The 24,510-nt window shown below is 36.4% G+C and overlaps 1 protein-coding gene across 1 annotated transcript in view; it reads left to right on the forward strand.

Annotated features, from left to right (window-relative positions):
• CPNE8 (copine 8) overlaps nucleotides 1-24,510 on the forward strand; it is a 234,557-nt gene that overhangs the window by 18,226 nt on the left and 191,821 nt on the right. The window contains exons 2-3 of the mRNA XM_025930235.2: nucleotides 12,826-12,866; nucleotides 14,877-14,923. Of these exons, the coding sequence (XP_025786020.1) occupies nucleotides 12,826-12,866; nucleotides 14,877-14,923 (88 nt within the window). The remainder of the gene's footprint in view (nucleotides 1-12,825; nucleotides 12,867-14,876; nucleotides 14,924-24,510) is intronic.

Below are 24,510 nucleotides of genomic sequence, written 5' to 3' on the forward strand. Positions count from 1 at the left end.
TGTGCAAGGTCATTGCCCACCTAGCTGTTAGCAAGTGAGCTGAAAGCAGTTTCTGCTTTTAGAGCAAGCAGGAGGAGAGATTGGGGAAAATGATGATACCTAGTCTCAAGTGTTGTAACATAATAAGGGAAATGGTGTAATGTGTTAAGGAGCAGAGCACAGGTTTAGAGATGGAAATATCTGTATTGAAACTGCAGCTCCATATATTGCCGACTAAATTTAGGTAAATTAATCTCTCTCAGCTTTGGTGTATAAGTGAGGATAAAAGTTCCTTCTTGTATAGTTGCTACAAGGATTGTATGATATAAAATCATTTAAGTGTATAGAAAGTTCCTGTCACTTAGCAAGGAACCCTTATTTTTATACTGGTATTGAACAGAAATAGTTGGAAAACAGTGGATCACCTCATGAAGGTGGCAAAGGTTCTCTAAAAAATCTATTGTTTTAGAAAAGTGCTACATGCTTGTATAAAAACCCATGTGCACATGCACACACACATAGACACACATACACAGACATATACACACAAAACCAAGCAGCACCGGAAAGAACAAAAAAGAATGTACAAATCACCCCAAATCCCGCCCAGTGATAGAGCATATCAACCTAGGCATCTCTTTGTGCCTTTTAAAAATTTAAACAGTATCTTTTTAATGAAAAAAAAAAAAAGATTACTTTTTGAGAGAGAGAGAGAGTGAGCCGGGGAGGGGCAGAGTGAGAGGGAGACTGAGGGTGTGAAGTGGGCTCTGTGCTGGCAGCAGAGAGCCCAATGCGGGGCTTGAACCCAACGAACCATGAGATCATGACCTGAGACCAAGTTGAGGCTTAACCGACTGAGCTAGCCAGGCGTCCCTCTTTGTGCCTTTATTTAGATATATTTAAAGAATATATCCATGTTATGATGACTTAGACAAGATGGTAGTCTGCTTTTTTTTTCTCGGACTTTCTACTCCGGATATAAATACCTGAACTTGATTTCCTTTCTACAAGCCTAGAGAGCAGGAACTCAGAGCACACGACTCCACGTGAATGATCTCCGCTGCCCTCCTGATAAATCCCTTTCCACTGCCTCCACAGAACCCTCACTGCTATTGTTAAAATGCTCCTGTTGACATGCCACTGGAAAGTTTCAGGAGGCCTGGCATGTGGTCTTGCTGTCTGCCGACCCTGGATTCCTACTCATTGCCTCATGGTGTTGTTCTCTGCTGATTTGTCAGGGCTTTGTGGTTCAGTTCTTTCCACGGGGACTGCTACATTCCTAATTCTGGGTTCCATAAAACATCACCATGCTTTCATCCTAAGTTTCCCTCTTTTATGTCACTTACAACTAAATGAGCCTTAATTCACGCAGCTAATATTTATATCACAGGAGAACACTATCTTAGTGTATTTGCATGTCATTGATGACTACTGAGTATGAACTTCATTTAGCACGTTCAGTGAGTAACTGTATTTCTTCTCTTACAAAATGCCTATTCACTTCTTTAGCCCATTATTTAGAGAATGTTTTGCATATTTATAGCTTTAGCATTTCATCCACCGTATATGTAACAAATATTGTATTTTAATTTTAATTACTGTATCATTTCTGTGTAGAAGTTTAAAATGCATTTATTAACTGTGGTGCCTGGGTGGCTCAGTTGGTTGAGCACCCAACTCTTGATTTCAGCTCATGTCATGATCCTAGGGTCTCAGGATCAAGCCCCACCTCAGGCTCCACACTGAGCATGGAGCCTGCTTAAGATTCTCTCTCTCTCTCTCTCTCTCTCTCTCTCTCTCACTCACTCTCACTCTCTCAGCCCCTCTCCCCTGCTTGCTCTCTCACTAAAATAAAAAAAATGCATTCATTATCAATGAATCAATGTTCTCTGAGCTTTGTGTAAAGCTTAGAAAGTATTCTTCATGCCAAGATTTTAAAAACAGTATGTTAAATTTTCTTCCAGTCTTTTCTAATTGATTCTGGCTGATGTTATATTTTCCATAATTTACTTTCAAATATTTCAGCAGAGACAGTATCATATAGATGTGTGTGTTAGATTGTAGAGTTAAATCTAACATATCTTAGGACCACATACCTTGGATGTGATCTGGTAGTATTTGAAGTTAATCAGAAGTCCACACTCCAGAAGTGCCTACTCTGGACTCTTCTACTCTCTTTATCTTGTTCAACACGAGAGGGTTTTGTTATTAATATGGATATCAGAAATGATCAGATTTGTGGGTTTACCACTTTATGCAACTAGATGATCATAGTTAGAAAAACACCAGACAATAAGCACTGGAGAAGATATAGAGAAATTGCAACCCTCATTTATTGCTGGTGGGGATGTCAAGTGGTACAGCTGCTTTGAAAAATACTTTGGCAGTTCTCCACATGTAAAAAACAAAGTTACCATGCGATCTAGAAATTCCACTCCTAAGTATATACCCAAGAGAAATGAGATCATGTGTCCCCATAAAAACTTGTATGCAAATGTTCATGACAGCATTATCGGCAAGAGCCAAAAACTGGAAACAGCCCAAATGTGTATTATCTAATGAGCATGTGATATATCCATACAATGGAATATTATTTGCCATTAAAAAGGAATAAAGCACTGATACTTACTGCAACATGGATGAATCTTCTTTTTAAGTTTATTTATTTTGAGAGAGACAGAGAGAGAGAGAGAGAGAGAGAGCATGTGCACATATGTGTTAATGGGGGAGGGGCAGAGGAAGAAGAGAATCCCAAGTAGGCTGCATGCTAATAGGGGGGCTTGATCTCACAAACTGTGAGATTATGACCTGAGCCGAAATCAAGAGTCAGATGCTCAACTGGCTGAGCTACCCAGGTACCTCCAATATGGATGAATCTTAAAAACATTAGCCTAAGTGAAATAATCTAGTCATGAAAGATTATATATTGTATGATTTCATTTAGCCAAATACATAGAAACAAAGTGGATTAGTGATTACCAGGGGCTGTGGAAGGTGGAATAGGGAGTGATTACTAATGGGTAGAGGTTTTGGGGGGATGGATGTGGATGGTGCCAATGTTTTAACATGAGACAGTGGTGATGATTGATTATTGTATATTTCACAATCATTGCCACTATCTCATGTTAAAACATTGGCACCACCCACATCCACCCCTCAAAACCTCTACCCATTAGTAATCACTCCCTATTCCACCTTCCACAGCCCCTGGTAACACTTTAAAAGGATGAACTTTACAGTAAGGCAATTATATCTGAGTAAAGTTGTTATAAAAGAAAGATATGTATATTAGCTAGAAATATTGCACGAGTGAACAGGTCACATACATACCTCATGAATCCTGTGATTCTGCCATTTGTAGTGGTGCTTTAGGCCTAAGGACTTCTTGGTTATAGGCACAGAATGTTTAGAGGATTCTCTAGACTGATTTGACCAGAAGGTTAGTTGAATCTTGCTACCAGAACATTGTCACATAAGCCTTATGGTGCTATTTGGAATGCCTGAAATCAGCAATAGAGAGCTGGAACTTGGTTAAACCTGTAAAGCATATTGCCTGACTGTTTTGAGTTCCACTTGGTAACAAATGTTTCTTTGTCAGAATTTGGTCTGAGTCTTGGTAGCAAGGTTATAGTATACTCAAAGAGTTGCATAGTCCTCACAATACTTCAGCAATTGAAGGCAACAGACAACTACCAAAAAGTCCACATGGCATAGAATTATTAACAGTTGATACCTAGGAAAATTATTGGCTTTTATGTATTCATCATGTCTCCAATTGCTTTTTACTGAATTATCTCATTAATTTTGAAAGATTTTATTAACCAATTCTCTTGTGTTTTTTTTTTTCCTAGGTACAAAATTAAATCTGCAAGCAATGATAATTTGCAATACTGTGTCTCATTATCACTTTCTATCTTACTCCCTAGTGCTTCCAAAGTGATGAATGATAACATTAGTTGCAGTTCATTTCATTTTGTTCAGAATGTAGCAGGTATTTAGTGCTATGTTAAGGAGTTTGAAGTTTTTGTAGATGTAATGGATTTTATGCAATGAAGCCATTTGATTAGGTTTTACTGTGGAGAACTTTCTCTTGGTGTCTTGACAAATGAACTGAGATACAGGAGGCAGAAAGATGACTTAAGGCTCTAAGGTCTGGGAAGTAGTTGGGACTTGGAAACAGAAGCCAAGGTGGAGAAAAAGCATTAAGGGAGAGAGGGATAGGGAAATGGGGGGTTGGGGAGGATGACTCTGGACTCTGGCTTGGAAGACAGAGATGTGAGTTGGATCGTGTTGCTGTTATTAGCGTCCTGTGTAACAAAGGACCACAAACTTGTTGGCTTAAAACATCAGAAATTTATTTTCTCACAGTTCTGGAGGCTGGAAGTGTGAAGTCAGCAGCAGAAACTGAGATGCTGGCCAGGCTGCTCTCCCACTGGGACTGTGATGGAGAATCCCTTTCTTGCCTTTTCCAATTTCTGATGGCTGCCAGCATGCCTTGGCTTGTGGCTGCATCACTTCGGTCTCTGAGGCCAGAGTCTTCTAATCTCTTCTGCTTTGTTCATGTCATTGTCTCCTGTCGGTGTCAAATCTCCCTCTGGCTTCCTCTTATAAGGATATATGTGATTGTGTTTGGGGCTCACTCAGATAATCCAGAATAATCTCTTCATCTCAGGATCCATGTCTATGCAGGATTTTTTCCTCTCACATTAAGGCACTTTTAGGTTCTAGGGATGAGGACCTGTCTGGTATGTTTGGGAGGGAGCATTTTGCTGCCTTCCATGGTTGCCACTTACTGAGATATGAAATGGAGCCACAAGATTGGGGTAAATATAATGAGATTAGTTTTGTGCATGACTTTTTGTTTTTTAAGAAGCTCCATGTTCTGTTTTCAGTGTCTTTTTATCCTGCCCTTTTTTTTTTCTTTTTTCTTCTCTCTCTCTCTCTCTTTTTTTTTTTTGGTTAAATGTTATGTATCACTTCTCTAGGTGAAAGAAGAGGATTGGGTTTTGTACCTTTTTCTGAAAGCTCGTATTGCCCCAAGCTGACCTTACATTACTTCAAACCAATGGGTTCTTCTGTTTACCTTAGCTCGGGCAAACCAGAGCTCTGATATGTCACATTTTGAAAAAGCCTGGGTTTTCTTTTAAGTAATTTCCAAGAATATCAATCATACTGAATGCCTCTAGAGAAGCATAAAATTTTTCAGCATTATCTGCCCTTGAAATTTCTTTTAATATCAAAACCAAATTCAACCCATGCAAAGGTTGAAAATAGATTTTTGTCACTAACCCATTCAGCTCAGCAGTACTAATAAATACTTTAAACAGCCAATTTCAGCAAAACTGAGAAACACTTAAGGTTATTTTATTTCCAGTTTTAGTGGGGTAATATGTATCACACGTGATAGAGTTCTCCTTGGTTGCTCAGGCTATGAGAGGCAGCTCTCGAACTGAATTTTTAGTCTATTTGCACAACTTCAAACCTGAAAGTCTATTCTTATTTTCTTGAAAGCCAGATAATCTTGTTAAGTACTTTCCAATGACCCTATCCTTCAGAATTACTTGGTATCTTAGAGTCTAGCTGACTTCAGCTTTTCAGTAAGCTTCAGTTTCAAAATACTTCATTTTTTCATTTCTAAAAGCTTTACTTTTTGCCTGTGCATAATCTGTTTGCCTTTTGCCATAGAAATTGTAGTTTCAAGGCACCTGCGTCGTTCAGTCAAACTTCTGACTCTTGATTTGGGCTCAGGTCATCATCTTACAGTTGTTAGACTGAGCCCCGTGTTGTTGGGCTTAGTGTGGGGTGTTGAGCCTGCCTGGGATTTTCTCTGTCCCCCTCTCTCTACCCACTTCCCTGCTCGTGCTTGCTCTCTGTCTCTCAAAATAAATAAATAAACTTTTTTAAAAAAGAAATTGTAACTTCAGGAAAAATATTTTTTCCTTAAATTTGTGTGCTAAATTTCCAGAGATAATATTTGTTCAGTGAATAATAATAAAAAGATGACTAAGTGAGTCAAAGAGGATTAAATATTACATTCAAATCACTTCAAAGATGGGATACATTTTCTTTCAGTTGCTCAAAAAAGTTTTGATTTCCTTGTTTTATATATAAAAATCTTGGAGTACCTGGGTGGCTCAGTTAAGTGTCTGACTTTAGCTCAGGTCGTGATTTCACATTCGTGATTTTGAGCCCCATGTTGGACTCTGTGCTGACAGCTCAGAGCCTGGAGCCTGCTTCGGATTCTGTGTCTCCCTCTCTCTCTGACCCTCCCCCACTCACACTCTGTCTCTCTCTCTCTCTCGCTCTCAAAAATAAATAAATGAACATTAAAAAATAAAAATATTAAAAGTATCTGAAAACCATTTTGTGTGTATTCGCGTTAAAATGTGCTGTGTGTGTGTGTGTGTGTGTGTGTGTGTGTGTGTATAGTGGAGATATATATATCAAGAACTTCCTCGTTCTAGTCTATAAGACAATATAATGCCCAGAGTAAGGACCCTGGGCATGGCCTAGTGACATGGAGCATATTTATGATGCCAGTAAAGAAGTCATAGGTTTTTTCAGTTAATGGATTACTTATTAGGGCAAAGGCCATAAATGCCACCTTCTTCTGTTCTTCTTTCCATAATAAGATACTTCACCATACCTAAAGTGAAAAATGCTGATGCTTTTGACTGGATACTAAAACCATTCACTCATTCAATTGGTGCATGTTGAGCCTGTGCTTATGTGCTAGGTTCTGTGGCTGCCTAAGCAGTGTTTGATAAAGACCTTGAAGGCAGTCGATGATGCCGAGACTATACTGAGTAACAGGTAAATAAAAGGCCCCCAGTAATTTCCTAAATTTTAATTAAGCCCAGAATCATTCTGTTTATAGATACAAAACAAATTTTTAGGACAGATTGTATGATTCAGAGATGTGGTTCTCTGTCCACATGTGGAAAATTTAAGCTGGACCCTGTTTATTTATAGCTTATATTTTTGCTCCTATGGAAAATTAAATAGAACAGTATCTTATTTGTCTCTATTCATAAACTATATTTTTGTTTTAATTAAAAATTAAGTAGATCTGGGGCGCCTGGGTGGCGCAGTCGGTTAAGCGTCCGACTTCAGCCAGGTCACGATCTCGCGGTCCGGGAGTTCGAGCCCCGCGTCGGGCTCTGGGCTGATGGCTCAGAGCCTGGAGCCTGTTTCTGATTCTGTGTCTCCCTCTCTCTCTGCCCCTCCCCCGTTCATGCTCTGTCTCTCTCTGTCCCAAAAACAAAAAAATAAAAACGTTGAAAAAAAATTAAGTAGATCAATTCCAATCATATATAGCAGTATAACCCTTTATGTGTAAACTTTGTTGACCACAAGTAGCTGTACTTTTGGAGCTCACTTCATATCTTCAATTTGAAGATTTAGTCCCTAAAACAACTATGTTGTGTGTTTTGTTAAATTAGCACTTTAGAAGGTCACAAATAGCAAAATTGTTTCTACCGTGAAACTATTAACTTTAAAATTCATGACATATATAGAGTAAATTTTCTTGTCCAAATTGCATTTGTGTTAGAATGATGATATGTTTCCCTTTTAAAGAATTTTAAATCAAAAAGAATATTTATCAGGTGATTTCATTTACTGAGTGGGAAAGAATGAGCAGCATGCCTACAACTTTTAGGTTAACTTGCTTACAGATCACTTTATCTTAATTGATCATGTTATTCTATGATCACTGTACATATGAAGTATTAGAAGTTTTAATAATCCACTCATAAAGCCAAATTATATATAACAGAGATGGATACTTGAACTTTATTTTATTTTATTATTATTATTTTAAATATTTATTTATTTAGAGAGAGAGGGCGTGAGCATGTGTGAGCGGGGAAGGGGCAGAGAGAGAGGGAGAGACAGAATCCCAAGAGTCTCCAGGCTGTCGGCAAAGATCCAGATGCCGGTCTTAATCCCACAAACCATGAGATCATGACCTGAGCCAAAATCAAGAGTCAGATGCTTAACCAGCTGAGCCGCTCAGGTACCCCTAACTTTTTATAAATAAGGTATTTCAAGATGTTCATTTTTTAAGGTTTTAATTATGTAGACATACCTATAAATTGTTTTTTCCCACTAGTATATTTTTAAAAATATAGGAGAGGGGCGCCTGGGTGGCTCAGTTGGTTGAGCGTCCGACTTCGGCTCAGGTCATGATCTCACGGTCCGGGAGTTTGAGCCCTGCGTCGGGCTCTGTGCTGACAGCTCAGAGCCTGGAGCCTGCTTCCGATTCTGTGTCTCCCTCTCTCTCTGCTCCTCCCCAGTTCATGCTCTGTCTCTCTCTGTCTCAAAAATAAATAAACGTTAAAGAAATTAAAAAAAAAATCAAATAAAATAAAAAAATAAAAATATAGGATAAAAGCTAACCATTGTACGTGATTTGTTTTGATGTTGTATCTTAGTCAATTTGACTGTTTTTAGGTTACTGTTCCTTCTCCCCATAATCTACTGTTATTTTCTATACCGTCCAATGTTGCTAATTAGTTATTTCTGTGAATTTGTCTACCTAGCACAGTTCAGGTTTCTTCAAATAAAGGAACATGCCTTTAATATTTATTCTACCTTTGGTAGTGTTTAATTACGTCTTGGGCATAGAGTATTTGCTTGAAAAACACTTGGCAGAATTGCCCTGAAGCTTTAAGAAAATTACTATTTTCCAGTGAGAAAAAGACAAGCCTGAGAGGTCGTTTTAAGGGACTAGTCAGCTGTTCAGTATGGGTCTTGGAATGATAATTAATAATAAAAACTACAGGGGTGCATGGATGTCTGAGTCGGTTGAGCATCTGACCCTTGATTTCTGCTCAGGTCATAATCCCACGGTGGTGAGATCAAGCCCTGCATGGGGCTCTGCACTGTTCATGGAACCTGCTTGGGATTCTTTCTCTCCCTTGGCCCCTCTCTCGTGCTGGTCTGTGTTCTCTCTCTCTCTCTCTCTCTCTGTCAAAAAAATAAAAAAAAAAGAATAAAAACTACAGTGATCAAAAAAAATTGTAATTTTCATGTTGGTCACTCAGTATAGTTCTGTGCTAATAATGATATGAGAACTACCTTACACTTGGAAGGTGACTTGGGCATAAAATCAGAGAAGGCAGGGTTATAGAAGGAGCTGACTTGTCATCAAGGGGGGGTAGCTTGATGTATCAGTCACTGTTACAAGGGATCAGTACCTATGAGGATTGAATAGTTAAGGGGGAGTCAGGGAAGCCTTTCTCCTGAATGGTCCTGGAAAGGTGTTACTAAATTCTTGCTTATCTGTTCTCCTGTTTCAGGTTTTGTGCAAAATACACCTCTTCCATTAACCTAGTATTTCTTCATGCAGTTTAGAGCTTAATTAATTGGGCCTCAGTTTTAGTGATGCTATTTCAATTGTACTCTTTTAAGTCCAGGGATTTTAATTGAAATTTGAGAATGAATGGTTACTAGAACAACTCAGGCAATTCGTGGATTATAATTTTGATTGGGTTATTTCTTCAGGTAAGTTTTCTTCTCATATACTGTATTTTTCAATAATTTATTTTCAGGACTTTGCTCTCTTTCTTGTTTTGGCTACATCTAGATTTACAGAATAGAAAGATACATTCAGGATTTTTAATCTATTCTTGAAATGCAACATCACATTATAAAATTATAGGCATAAAGGGATAGGTATCCTGAGTCAAGCAAATTACAACCTCATGGAGGGAAGAGTAACTTTCCCATATAAAAGTTAATGAGTGGTGTGTGTGTGTGTGTGTGTGTGTGTGTGTGTGTGTGTGTGCGTGCGCGTTGTTTCTTACAGTGCCTCATATAGAAAACTAAGACATTTTTCTGTGAATAAATACGGTTATGTTTGGTCTCTTATCCTAATGTCTTTATTCCGTAGTCAGGATCACTCTTCATATTGGTCTATGGACAGGAATTTATTTTATTTTATACTCCAGTGGCTCAACCAGTAGATGTAATGGGAGACCTTCCAGATTTCCCAACCCTCATAGGAAAATAAGTTGTTTCTTTTGGACTTCTCCAGACACTGTGGCATTTTGTAAAGAACAGAGAAATCCAGTTCAGAGATACAGAAGGGTTGACTCTTTTGGATTAGTCAGTCCGAGGCTGTGTGTACTCATTCATTTATTCAGTGCCTCTGAGCCTCAGCTTAGCTTCTTTTTTATAAAACAGCCTTTGCAACACCTCTTATTTTACTTAATGTGAATGTGCTTTATTTTTAATAGGATGTTGAAAAGGTAAAAACCTTCATTCCTATCATCAAACCAAACTTTGTGATGCATTTTGGTAATTGCTGGCCTTTTACAGTATATATACTATTTAAGAATATTTGCCTTTTCTGAACTTTTAAATTCATACATGTTTGAATTTAGTAATGAAATTTATTGTCAAACAGCAACGGGAAAGTCAAATTGCAAATTTCAGGGGCTAATTTATGATGAGATTATGGAGTTTTATTTCTCATCATATATTGAATCTAAGATTTTTTTATTTCTTTATTTTTGGCCTTACCATGTGTAATATGGACCATAATGGTTAGAAGAAACCATGTGACCTCTAGAATCTATGTTTTAAAATATTTGTCTTTATTATTGATAGAAATCCATTATTGTATATTTGGGGCTAAAAACTGTAGTTTTTTTTTTTTTTTAAAGAAACTGTAGGGTTTTTTTTTAAAGCATGGAAATCACATTATTTTCTTTTAAATATGTGTATAATGTAGTTTTTGAGTCCCAATCACATTGCAATATTTTGCACTATCTTCTCTCCTACATTTTTATGAACTCTGAAAGGAAGAGCTAAATTACATTTTTAAGGACACTAATGAGTGAAAGGCTGGAGATATGGGAAGGGCTGAAGAACTTCCACTTAAGTGGAGAAGCACCTTTGTAAATATGTATCACAGTAATTTTTCAAATGGAAATGCTTTAATTTACTGTTTGCTAACCATTGCTGGAGTCACTATGTCTGCTTAGGATACAGAGGATTATTTTAATTTGATTTTTGACTAGTGGTTCTTTGAAGCTGACTTAATTCCAAATATAAATATATCTGATATTTTCTCTTCCTTTTAGGAACATTTCAAGACATGATGTCATTTATTTTGGTCTGTGCTGCATTGTTCTGTTGACTGTTTCAATTTTCTCTTTGTACAGTGATTCTATGGATGCAGTAACTTTTGAGAACCTGAAATAAGAAAGGATATCATTGGATAATATCAAAGGATAACATTGATATTAAAATAGGCCATTCAAATACCATGGCAGCACAGATATATGCACATGAGTAGCAGTCCTGAGTGGAGGAATAAGACAGTTTGTAAATATGAGATTTTTAGTATAAGTATTAAGAATAAAAATGTAATTAATGATTACAAATTATTGCCCATTAATAAAAGATGAATATGAAATTTAACTTTGGAACCTTTAAATCATCTTCTAGATAGCCGCATTTTTCATGCAAGGATATAGCTTCAAATTACTACGTTTTAGGAAAAAATCTGTTTTTGATGGAAACTTTTCTTTTTTATCAAAGTTTATTTTTGAGAGAGAGAGAGAGCACAAGTGGGAGAGGGACAGGGAGAGAGGGGGATGGAGACTTTGAAGTGGGCTCTGCTCTGAGAACAAAGAACCCAATGCAGGGCTTGAACTCACCAACTGTGAGTTCACGATCTGAGCGGTAGTCAGATGCTTAATTGACAGAATCACCCAGGTGTCCCTAGATGGAAATTTTTCTAATTGTCTTATTAATCAGGGCATACTGAGTTAACTTTTTTTGATTACTCAGGGTTATCGTTATGAGCATATTGTTATGAGCATAAATGACAGCATTGCTGTCCTTGAAGGTAACAGGATACCCCAGTACCAGAGGAACCGAGACCTTCACAGTTACTGATTTTCCATTTTTATTCTGGTTTAGATACAGAAATATCTGTAAATAAGAACCAGTAGATGCTAATGATGGCTTCTTCTACCTTTTAAACATTTTCTTCTACTGAAAAAATCTTCAGGCAAGATCTGTATGTTCATCTTGAATTCCCAAACCACAATAGCAATGTAAAATTCCTCAGAATTGATGTCACAGAAATGTCAATAGATGGTGCTTCCCTGTCACCTTCTAATTGTGTGAACTAATGTGATCATGTGCTCTGAATCCAAAACAATTTTTCATCAGTAACAGCTCACAGTTCAATTCAGGAAACATTTCTGACCATCTGTATACTGATTAATGAAGGGATAAAAGGAAACTTGAAATAGTTAAATTTCTTTCTTTCTTTTTTTTATTGTTTTATTTTTGAGAGAGAGAGAGCATGAGCAGGGGAGGGGCAGAGAAAGAGAGGGGGACAGAGGATCCGAAACAGGCTCTGCACTGACAGCAGACAGCCCGATGTGGGGCTCGAACTCATGAACCATGAGATCATGGCCTGAGCCGAACTTGGATGCTCAACCAACTGAGCCACCCAGGTGCTCCAATAGTTAAGTTTCTCAAAGAGATTTTAATATAAGAATGTGGAGCGTTTTTGATATCAACCAGCTGTAGTACAAGACTGAACAAATAGGCCTCCCTCACCCTGGCTTCCTGAACTTCAGTGATGTTCATTTTGAATAAGTATAACCAGATCTTTAGTGAATTTTTATTTAGTCATATGTATATACATAATATACATATATAATGTGTATATAACATATATCAAAGACCTATATGTTACAATATATAGTCTATATGTGTTACATATATAATCTATATAAAGGTTAGATATTTATATACATTTATGTATTTATGTAAATGTTTTGGCCTTATATTCATTTAACATTTTCTTTTATTCAACAGAAATCTCCTTGACAGAGACACATTCTCCAAATCTGATCCAAGTAAGTATCTTTTACTTGCTTTTTTGAAACAGTCTACTTATTTTTCTTACTTGATTTTGCAAAATTTGTATGAAACTTATAGTTCTTGTTTATTTTTTAATAATTTTTTTAAGTTTATTTATTAATTTTGAGAGAGGAGAGAGCGCAAGCACTAGCAGTGGAGGGAAAGAGAGAGAGGGAGAGAGGAAATCCCAAGCAGGCTCCGCCCTGTTAGGGTGGAGCCAAATGGGAGGCTCTATCCTAGGGAGCAGTGAGATCTTGACCGGAGCCCAAATCAAGAGTCATATACTCAACTGACTGGGCCACGGGGGCGTCCCCTCCCCTTTTTATCTTAAATACAGTTCTTGTTAAATATTTGTTTTAAAGCGCAAACAGCACGAAGTGGGATAGTCTCAAGCCCTGCATCTCATGTACCTGGGCAGTAGTCTGGCTAAAGAGAGGGAGTTGCTTAGCACTTTGAGAATAAGACAAAGATACAATGGGAGACAGTTGACTTTGAAATTGAAACCTCATGGTATTGCCATATGGTAGAAATTATATTTGAAAGGTGACCATAATGGACCATAATTTTAAGTGATTTAGCCCCAGAGTAAGACTTTTCCTCCTCCTCCTCCTTTTTTTTTTTTTTTTTTTTTTTTTTTTGTAAATAAAAAGAGTATGCAAAGGCAGGTTTAACCATGGATGTGCTGAATTTTTTGATTCCTAATTACATATATTGAAAAACTGGAGATAACTTGTCAAATGAAAAAGATAGTTTAAATTAGAAAACAGCTGCAGTAATGTGCACATCAACAAGTGTTTCCAAATCTTGTAGTAGTTACAAATTAATATCCTGCACCTCTTCATCTCTACAAATATGTGGGCCAATGTGGATTAATTACAGGTGGAAGGTTTTGTAAGATGTTAGAATTCTTGAGGTACTCATTGGGGAAAAAACATTATAATTTGTGGGTATTAAAAATTCCCGGGGCTCACTTGACAAATGACTGGGAATTTTTTTATCCCTTAATCTTTACCCCAAACACTTCATTTCTCTTTTTGTGACTTCCTTTCATGGTTGACAGGCTTTCTTACCAGTTTACAAATATTGAGGGTGGGAGTTGTAAATGTCATATGTAGACTGTGATATGCTCTAGATTGTCCTTCTTGTGATGACATTGAGCATTATAGGTATTGTAGGAAGAGCTTGCCTTATGTCTAGTAACATAACGAAATATTTCAAACTGTTAAACTGTAGTTTAAAAATTTATGTATATGTGTAGAATAATGTAGATGAAAACATGAGCGAATAATTATTACATGTTTTTGTGCCTAGATCTATGCATGTTAGGTTCTAAAGATCTGATATAGTTTTCATTTCGTTTCACTTATTTTATTTTTTTAGGTAGTTTTTATCATTTGATGTTTTACTAGCAAATTTCTTATAAGAAGAAGGCTAGGAATTAGGAATTTTTTTGTTTTTGTTTTTGTTTTTTGAGAACAAGCAAGCAAGCGAGCAGGGGCGGGGAGCAGAAGGAGAGAGATAGAGAATCTTTTTTTTCTAAATTTTTTTTAATGTTTATTTTTGAGAGAGAGAGAGACAGACAGACAGAATGTGAATGGGGGTGGGGCAGAGACAGAGGGAGACATAGAATCTGAAGCAGGCTCCAGGCTTTGAGCTGTCGGTACAGAGCCCAACACGGGGCTTGAACCCATGAACCGCGAGATCGTGACCTGAGCTGAAGTGAGTCGCTCAGCCAGCCGATTGAACCACCCAGGTGCCCTGAGAGGTAGAGAATCTAAAGCAGGCTCCGTGCTCAGAGATGAGCCTGACTCATGTCTCCATCTCACGACTGTGAGGTCATGACCTGAGACGAAATCAAGAGTCAGACACTTAACTGACTGAGCCACCCAGGGACCCCCAGAAATTATTTTGATGTAGCTTTTGGACAGCTGGAAAAAAAATTGTATACATTCATATGTTGTATTTATAAAAAGACATTTATACATTTATTTTTTCATCTTTTATAGTTTGTGTCTTATATGTACAAGGAGTTGGAAATAAAGAATGGAGAGAGGTAAGAATTAAAAAATTCTTAAAAATCATTGTACTGGAAAATATGGTATAAGTTAAAATTTGGTCAAGGTGATACTGTCTTGATTTTAGTTATTTTAAGTGTTCTTCAACCCAAAGATTGGATTTTTTTAATTTTGAAAGTCATCTTTGTGTGTGTGTGTGTGTATGTGTGTGTGTGTGTGTGTGTGTGTGTGTTTTATTTTGGAGAACAAGAGAGAGAGCATGAGTGGGGGAGAGGGGCGGGGGGTGGGGTATTGAGAGAATGTTAGGCAGGCTCCATGCTTAGCATGGAGCCCTATGCGAGGCTTGATCCCATGGGATCATGACCTGAGCTGAAACCGAGAGTTGGAGACTCAACCAACTGAGCCACCAAGGCACACCGTGTTTTGTTTTTAATAATCCTCGATGTTTGCCTGATTTATGGCCTTCTTATAGAATAGTCTAGCCTTGAAACTTGTCTGTCTAAAGTAAATTTAATAGTTGCAATCCTTACACAATTGAAGTCTGGATTTAAGTCTCACTTTTAGAAGTCAACTGCTGATTTTATAAAATATTACTTTAAAGGATTTTAAGTGTGGAGCTTGATATTAACTATCACCTTCTTTTTGCCAGTTAGTAACTTATTGTTTGAAAATGAGGTAGAAACTCAGTTTCCTAATGCAGACCTACTTTGTTTAATGAAATAACAACAAGGAGGCAGAATTATTTTAGTTAATTTATATTCTAGAGTATCTCTCCCTTCAAATGGAAGGATGATCACTGGAAGAGAGGGGGTGCATATTAAAATAAAAGGCATTTCTATCTGCTTGTAGTTGCTGGTTATCCCAGGAAGTTAGCGCATTGTTTTAATGAGGTTACAGTTTCGGGTGAGATTTCCCTGGTGAGATTTCCCTAGTGAGATCTGTGCTATTTGTTGCCGTAGATTGCTTTGCGGCCAGCCCTTTTACCAGCGTGTCTCAACTGTGAGATAGAGGATAAGAATAGGTCATTGTAATTTATTCTCAAAACTGGCAGAATAAACCAATTCAAAAATTGCCCCTACTGATAATGGGTCAGTGGGATAGTGAGCACCAGTTTCTCATATTTAATTGTTGCTGGACATTTCCATGTGATATTTTTCTCAAAGTCTATTTATACAAATGTAAATTCATCAGCTTTACCTTACGGCCACTGCCTCTTTGCTCCACATATAGCTAATGGCATCACCAGCCAAAATATCAAACTGCAATTTTTGCAGTCACTCTTGACTTTTCCTCCCACACCTTTCCTGTTTATCAGTTATCCAGTGGTGTGAATTCTCTTTAATTAAAAAAAAAAAATCTCAAATGAACCACGTCCTTTATTCATTCAGACCTATGTTATCTTAGTCTTCTCTGTTATAACATTCTCGTGAGTGCGTGCTTCTCTCTCATTCCTCTAATTTTTCCTGTGATTATTTTCCTAAGAGATATGCTGTCTCTTGTCATTCACTCTAGAGTTCCCTTTCTCAAAGGCCTGGGGCCATCCAGCGGAACTGCTGACTGACCATAAGAGTCAGGCTAGCTGGGGGTAAGCACTTACTAGGAGTGTTCAGAAAATAACATTACTGGAGGGGCCAATAAAGGAACTGAGATAAACATTCAAAAGGTATGGGACCAGGCATCTGGGCCAATACAGATCCCTAGTGAAGAGGCTTTTCTATTGCCTACACAATGAGATATGAATTTCTTTCTTACTTTATAAGATCTTTCATAATAGTAATGACTAATATTCTAAGTTGTTTAGATATATTGACTAATTTAGCTGGTACAATAACCTTAAGAGGTAGAGACTATTCTAATTCTTATTTTGCACATGAGGAAACTAAAGCACAGAAAGCTTAATTGATATTATGAAATCTACCCACTTATAAATACTGGAGTAGGGATTTCAACCCAGGTCATCTGGCTCCAGAGCCCTTGCTCTTAGATCACCTTGCTTTGCAGAATCCTTATCTGATCCCAACATTCACATTCTGGTTTTATTGATGGAAGGAAATTCTAGAAATTGATTTTTGGGTTTTATTCTTATTTAAGCTTGACTCTGAGTGAAAGACAAATTAGGAAAAAGGTCTACTATTTAGGGAAAATAACCATAATAATAAAATAAAACAGAAAACACTATTCTTCTTGTTTATTTTTTCTCCTTGAAGGAGTAAAAAGAGTTAGTAAGAGGGAACAATACTCAAAGGGGGCATAAGAAAAAGTAGAAATTGCAAAAGTGATGAGAAGTAGGACCCAGAATTATCTAGTGTGGATAGGAGCAGATGGAGGAAGATGAAGAGAAAGCAGTTAAGAGGCAGTTTCAATAGACAGCATTTAAGAAGAATTAAGTGTTAAAAACTGGAGAATAGTCTGGAACAGTAGAAAGGAAGTGCCAGATGCAGGAGACAAGCATTTAGGAGCTAAAATCCATTGTATTTAACAGCTAATTGAACTTGCTGGATAAAGGAAAGGTGTGAAGGAATTAAATACATTATGTATATTATTAAATCTCCACAAAACCATGTGAGAAAGACAGTTTCCTTATTTTGAGAGCCAGTGTGATATAGTGGCTAAGGAAGTGCATTTGACCTCTCTTGTTTCTTAATCTGTGATGTGGGAAATAGTAGAGATTCTAGCATATGGTGGTTCAGAGGATCAAATGTGAACCACTGATAACAGTGTCTGGCACATAGTAAACGTTATATGATTAAGGATACATGGGGACTGTAAGAGATCAAAAAAAACTTTTGTAAGGGTAACAAAACTAGTAAGGGGCAGGTCAGTAAATTCCTGCATTATAAAATACTGTAGAATTCATTGCACAAGCCCAGCTGTTGATGGGAAAATGACCTATGGGATTTACTTGGCCTCAAACCTAATATGAAGCAGTGGTGTTACGCAGCTGCTAAAAGGCTAATGCAATCTGAGGATGCGGTGATGGATGTGCAGCACTTGCATCAAAGAAGGTAATGCTGTTATGTTGAACTACATGAGATTGTCATTTTCGCATGTCAAAAACGGTCGAGTGTTGGCAATTTCATGTGATTCAATCAGATTCTATTGTATTTTGCCCTGGTGGGAGCAAATCTGGAGTGTTACTTCTCAGTCCTCCATTTGAGACCCTCAAAATGCCAACTATGTATTTAAGGAGGGTTACCATCTTGAAGAAAGGGATAGAGGCTATGCCATAGGAATAAAGGAATGTTTAATCTAAAAAATGCAAAGACTCTATTCATAATAAATGTCTTTAAAATCTTAATGTATTTTCATTTAGAAAACGGGAGTACACTTACTTGATGTTGAAACGAACAAGGAGGAAACAAAAAAAAATTGGCTCAAAGATGGAGAGACAGACATTATTTAATCGAATGTGAGGAAGACCTTTGTAACACTTAGAGTATCCCACGGTGGAATGTATGTGGATATAGTGGAACTATAGCCACAGTTCCTAGAATTGTATGCTGGCACTAGAGTGGATGTCCTATTTCTGGAAGTATTCAAATGGGCTGGACTAATTCACCAGGAATGAAATTGGTGTCAGTTCTAATTTCCTAACTAGTCTGCTTTTTTATGAGACTGTAGGGTTCAAAAGAGTTTTCTAGTCATTTTATCAGTTCTTCCAATCATCTTTCAAGTATTGAACATTATTTTACAAGATGACAGCAAAAATCACTGTGGTAACTACACTCAAGATATTTGGAATCAGATAAGCAAAACAATATTATAGATACTTTATTAATAACTTTAAATCCATCCACCCATTTATCAATTTGACATATTTTTAAGTGCCTGTTATGTGGTTGCAATGGTGGGTTAGATTTTTAATTAGAGGGTATTTCTGCCTCAAGGAGCATGTAAAATATGGTAGAATTTTACCAGCAACTTTAGTGTATCTATACTATCAATATGCTGATTTAGGTATCACAACTGTGTCATAGTATAGCAGTTGTGTTTGTATTTGAATTTAGTTATATTCTGGAAAAATACATAGTAATTAGCTATATGATTTTATGTTCTGGGATGAATTATCTTTAGATAGCAAGGATTAATAAAAAAAGGAGCTTAAAATATGTTGAAATAAATGCTCCAAATAAAGAGATGGAAAAAAATATTTAAAATTGATCTGTATTTTGAAATCTGCAATTTAAAAATTATATCTGACACTATTAGAATTACCTGCATATCTTATATAAATTCTAATGACTATGAATTATCAAAAGCTCTTGAAGTAATTGATCTTTTAAAACTAAAATTGTATTTCAGTGCATAACAGTTTTGGAACTAGAAATGATACTTAAGTGCCATGAATTATGAAAATATGAAAACCTCTTGGTGGCAAGTGGAAACTGCAAAGTATTATCCCTGAGGATGCACACTTAACTTTGAGAGGTTCTGAAAATGTTGCAATTAACTTCTTTGAGTTAAATTTTAGTTATCCATAGGTAATCTATTTTGTGAATTGCCTTTTTTTGTAACATTCTTTTTTTTTTTTTAGACTTTATATATTTACTTTGGGGGCAGGGAGAGAGAGAGAGAGAGAGAGAGAGAGAGAGAGAGAGAGAATCTCAAGCAGGTTCCTTGCTGTTGGTGCCAAACCCGACAAGGGACTCAATCTCAAGAACCATGAAATCATGACCTGAACGGGAATCCAGAGTCCTATGCTTAACTGAGTGAGTCATTCAGGTTCCCCTGTGAATTACTTTTAAATATTTAAAATTATAGAGTTAGTTTCAGATTCTCTAAGTTTGTATGTGATAAAAGAAAACAAGCTGAAGTTTTTATAATCCGCAGCGATCACAGTTTGGAGGCAAATCTACTGCCACAGGTTGATTACTGTAATTTGACATTGTCTCTGCTTCTGAACCATTCCTCTGACTTTGAGCTATTTTAACATGTATTTGTCTCCATACTGAATAATATATGTATAATATATGAACACACAAACATATTCAGAAAGGATGAGAATATTGCTCATAGCCCAGCTTAAACGATACTTTACCTATTTGACTTTTCTAAACTTCACAACTAGAATTTCTACCTTGCCCCTTTGAAATTCTGTAATTTCTATATGTTTCTCACGGTCCTTGTCACCTTCTTCTTTATATCATTCAACAAATATCAGTGTTTTGTGTTTTTTTTTGTGAACATACTATCTTTGGAATCTCAGCTTCACTTCTTAACTCAGTGCTCCTTAAAGGTCAACCTCTTGCACAATAGCATTTAGGATAGGGCTTTGTTCTTACAAGGTGCTCAGTTAATATTTGTTAAAAGGATAATTTTGAGGATACACTCAAACGTAGGCACACACTCAACTCTCCTGGTTTCAGAACTTATGAGTTGGAATACCCCTGTAGATCATTGGATGTAAAGGTCACATTTTTCATGTGAGAACATTTATGTGGTACACTAACTAGTCATGAGTGCTTGTTCTTCAGCTCCTGATCATAACTTTAACTATATACTTTGGAATGTGAATTACAGCATCCATTGAAAACATATTTACCTCTTGAAGCTTAGGGGATACAAGTTTCATCCTCTCCTTTTTGTTCTATAAAAAATATTAGACTGAACCATCTAAGGTTATTGATATAGGACTGGCAGCTCCCTACAATCTTTAGGCATGCACTATGGCTAAGCCCCTGAGGGTCCTGTATGGCTACTGACACCACCTTTGCTCTTGGATTCACGCTGCAGAGCAACTGAACATTCTGTTTTGTTTAGTCTTCTTTTCTCTTTTTTGAAAAAGATCTTAAGGATAATATACTGTTGAGCATTCAATCTGCAGACATTGTACTCTTCTCATTGGCATTTGAAGGATTCTTGCGGTATATGTCATGACTTCTTCACTGTGATTGCTTGAGGGGATTGTAATAGAAGACATGTGAGGTTCTCTTACAAGAACACTTGCATGGCATACAGTTGAAAGAATTTTGTAGTACCAGTATCTTCAATGGTGTATATAGTCAATCTTATGGCATTATTATTTTAGCAAAAATATTTTGTGTGCCCCTCAGGAAGATACCCTATACACTCATTTGAATTCCCAAGGTCAGCCACACCAGTGTTGGAAAGAGACCTTTGGGCCTTGAAATTTTTCTCTTTAGAAAAGGACGTAAAGTAGATTGACAAATATTCCTGGTTACAGATAACTAAAAGCGGTGGCTTAATATAAGTGGTCCATTCTTTATAAGGCTCAGGGAAAGTCGATTAACTCTATGAGTGTTCTATGACCCATTGAATAAGAATCATACTTTGATAGAACTTTGCTGATTGATTATTAGTTGAAGAATTAGTAGAAGAATTTTGGTCTTGAGTTATTTTTTTCCTGCTATTTATTTTTTATTTTTCCAGCTTTATTAAGATATAATGGACATATAACATTATATAAGTTTAGAGTGTACAATGTAATAATTTGATATTTGCTTATATTGTAAAATGATTATCAAAATAAGGCAAGTTAACACATACATATATCACATCCCATTATATATATTTGTGTGTGTGTGTTATGGTGAGAACTTTAAAAATTGACTCTTAGCAGCTTTCAAATTTACAAAATAGTTTTGTTAACTATCGTCACTATGTATACATTACATTTTCAGAACTTATTCATTTTATAACTGGAAGTTTGTACTCTTTGACCACTTTTGCCTATTCCCACCACCCCTGGCAACCACTAGTCTGTTCTGTTTCTATGAGCTTTGCTTCTTTTAGAGTCCACATGTAAGTGAGATCATGTAGTATTTGTCTTTCTCTGACTGACTTATTTCACTTAGCATAATATCCTCAGATTTCATCTATGTTGTCTTGCAAATGGCAGAATTAATTTCCTTTTTATTAATGGCTGAATTTCTATTCTTTTTTTTTAATATGCTTTTTTTAACTAAATTTTTTTTTAATGTTTATTTATTTTAGAGAGAGAGAGAGAGAGAGAGAAAGAGAGAGAGAAATAGACAGAGCATGAGGAGGGGAGGAGCAGAGAGCCCGGGGGGGACAGAGGATCCCAAACAGGCTCCATACTGACTGCAGAGAAACCAATGTGGGGCTTGAACCTTTGAACCGCAAGATCATGACCCAAGCTGAAGTTGGACGCTTAACCGACTGAACCATCCTGGCGCCCCTTTAATATACCTTTTTATTGAAATAAAACATACTCAAACCAAAGGGAAAATAATACGGCATAATAATTTGTTATAGTGAACACATTCATGTAACCACCACCTAGAGCAAGAAATAGAACCTTCCAGCAATTCTGATTGTGCCCTTCTGTCCTTCCAGATTAAACCACTATCCTGAATTCTAACATTATAGGATAATTTGTTTGACCTCCTTGACTCATATTTTTCGCTTCCCACTCTTGCCTCTGGCAGAAACCACCAATGTGTTCTTTGTACCTGTGAGCTTTTTAAATTTATTTTTTATTTATTTTGTTAATATTCTACAAATAAGTGGGATCATGTAATATATGTCTTTGTCTGACTTATTTACTTAGTATAATGTCCTCATGGTCCATTCATGTTGTCACAAATGGCAGATTTCCTTCTTTTTTTATGGCTGAATAATATTTTACTAAATATAGTAGAATATAGTATAACCCTTTCTTTATCCATTCATTCACTGATGGACACTTAGGTTGTTTCCATCCCTTGGCTATTGTAAATAATGCTGCAATGAACATGGGGATGCATGTAATTTTTTGAGTTAGTATTTTTGTTTTCTTTGGATAGATACCCAGAAATGGAATTGCTAAATCATATGATAGTTTTATTTTTAATTTTTCGAGGAACTTCCATGCTGTCTTCCACAGTGGCTCCACCAGTTTACATTCCCACCAATAGTGTAAAAGGTTTCTCTTTTTTCCACATCTGCCCCAACACTAGTAATTTCTTATCTTTTTGATAAGAGCCATTCTAACAGGTGTGAGGTGCTATTTCACTATAGTTTTGGTTTGCATTTCCCTGATACTTAGTGATGTAGGATACCTTTCATGTACCTATTGGCCATCTGTATGCCTTCTTTGGAAAAATGTGTATTCAGATCCTCTGCCTATTTTTTAATTGGATCGATTTTTTTTAACCATTGAGTTATAGGAGTTCTTTATGTATTTTGGTTACTAAACCCTTATCAGATACATGATTTGCAAATATTTTCTCCCATTCAGTAAGTTGCCTTTTCATTTTCTTGATGGTTTCCTTTGCTGTGCAGAAGCTTTTAAATTTGAGACATTTGTTTATTATGCTTTTGTTGCTTTTGCTTCTGTTGTAAGACTGAAAAAAATTATCACCAAGACCATGTTAAATTGCTTACTGCCTATGTTTTCTTCTAGGAGTTTATGGTTTCGGGTCTTAAATTTAAGTCTAATCCATTTTGAATTAGTTTTTGCATATGGTGTAAGATAATGGTCCAGTTTCATTCTTTTGCATTTGACTGTCCTGTTTTCCCACCATTTACTGAAGAGACCGTCCTTTACTTACTGTTTATTCTTGGTTCCTTTGTTGTGAATTAATTGATATGCATAGGTTTATTTCTGGCCTCTATTCTGATCTATTTATTTTTGTGTCTGTTTTTATGCCTGTACTACACTGTTTTGATTACTGTAAGTTGGTAATATGATCTGAAATTAGGGATTTTGATATCTCCATTGGTGTGCATATTTTCATTTTCAGTACACACTATCACATCATTTTCCAGAATTTTCCATGTGTCATTCTCATTGCAAAGCATTCTTGCTAATGCTTTGTATTGCCAGTCTTTTTAATGTTCCATTCTGGTTAATGTGCAAAGATATCTTGTTTGGATTTTAACTTCCTGCTAATTAATGTGGCTGAGCACCCTTTGTCAGGCCTCATGCCCATTTGGCTATCTGTTATGAAGTGCATGTTTGTTGTTTTTCCCATTTTCTTGTTGATTTTTAGGAGTTATTTATATCGTTGGGATAGGAATTTTTATTGCGAATATGTCTTGCGAATGTCTTCTTTCCTTTTGCAGCATGATTTTTTACTCTCTGAACTGTGTATTTTGATGAATAGTCCTTAATTTAGGTCAACATAGCAGTCTATTCCTTTATGAGCTATGCTTTTGTTCTGTTAGAGGAAACTTTCTTATTTGAAGACCATGATGATGTTCCCCAGTGTTATAATTCTAGAAGTTTTATTGTTTTAACTTTTATATTTAGATTTACAATTCCTCTGGGATTAATTTTTGGGTATAGTTTGAGGTAAAATTTACATTGATTCCATATGGTATCTAATTGACCCAGGAACATTAATTGAAGAAGTTTCCTTTCTCCACTGCACAATCATATTACAATTATCATAAATGAAATGACTGTATACGTGATGGCCTTGTTAGGATTCTGTTGTGGTATACTCTGTTTAATAACTGTTTTCATAACTAAATCTGGTTGTTTGTGCTTTGGAGTTTTTTTTTTTTCCCTTCAAGATTTTCTAGGCCAAAGATTAGCATTTTTTCTTTTTTTTCCTTGTAAAGGACCAGATGTAAATAAGGACTGCATAAATATTTTAGGCTAGGTGGCCCTATGATCTCTCTGGCCATTGTAGCATGAGACCAGCCATGGACAATACAT

This window comes from Puma concolor, chromosome B4, assembly GCF_028749965.1.
Source record: "Puma concolor isolate L17-30 chromosome B4, mPumCon1.1.hap2, whole genome shotgun sequence".
Classification (NCBI taxonomy): domain Eukaryota; kingdom Metazoa; phylum Chordata; class Mammalia; order Carnivora; family Felidae; genus Puma; species Puma concolor.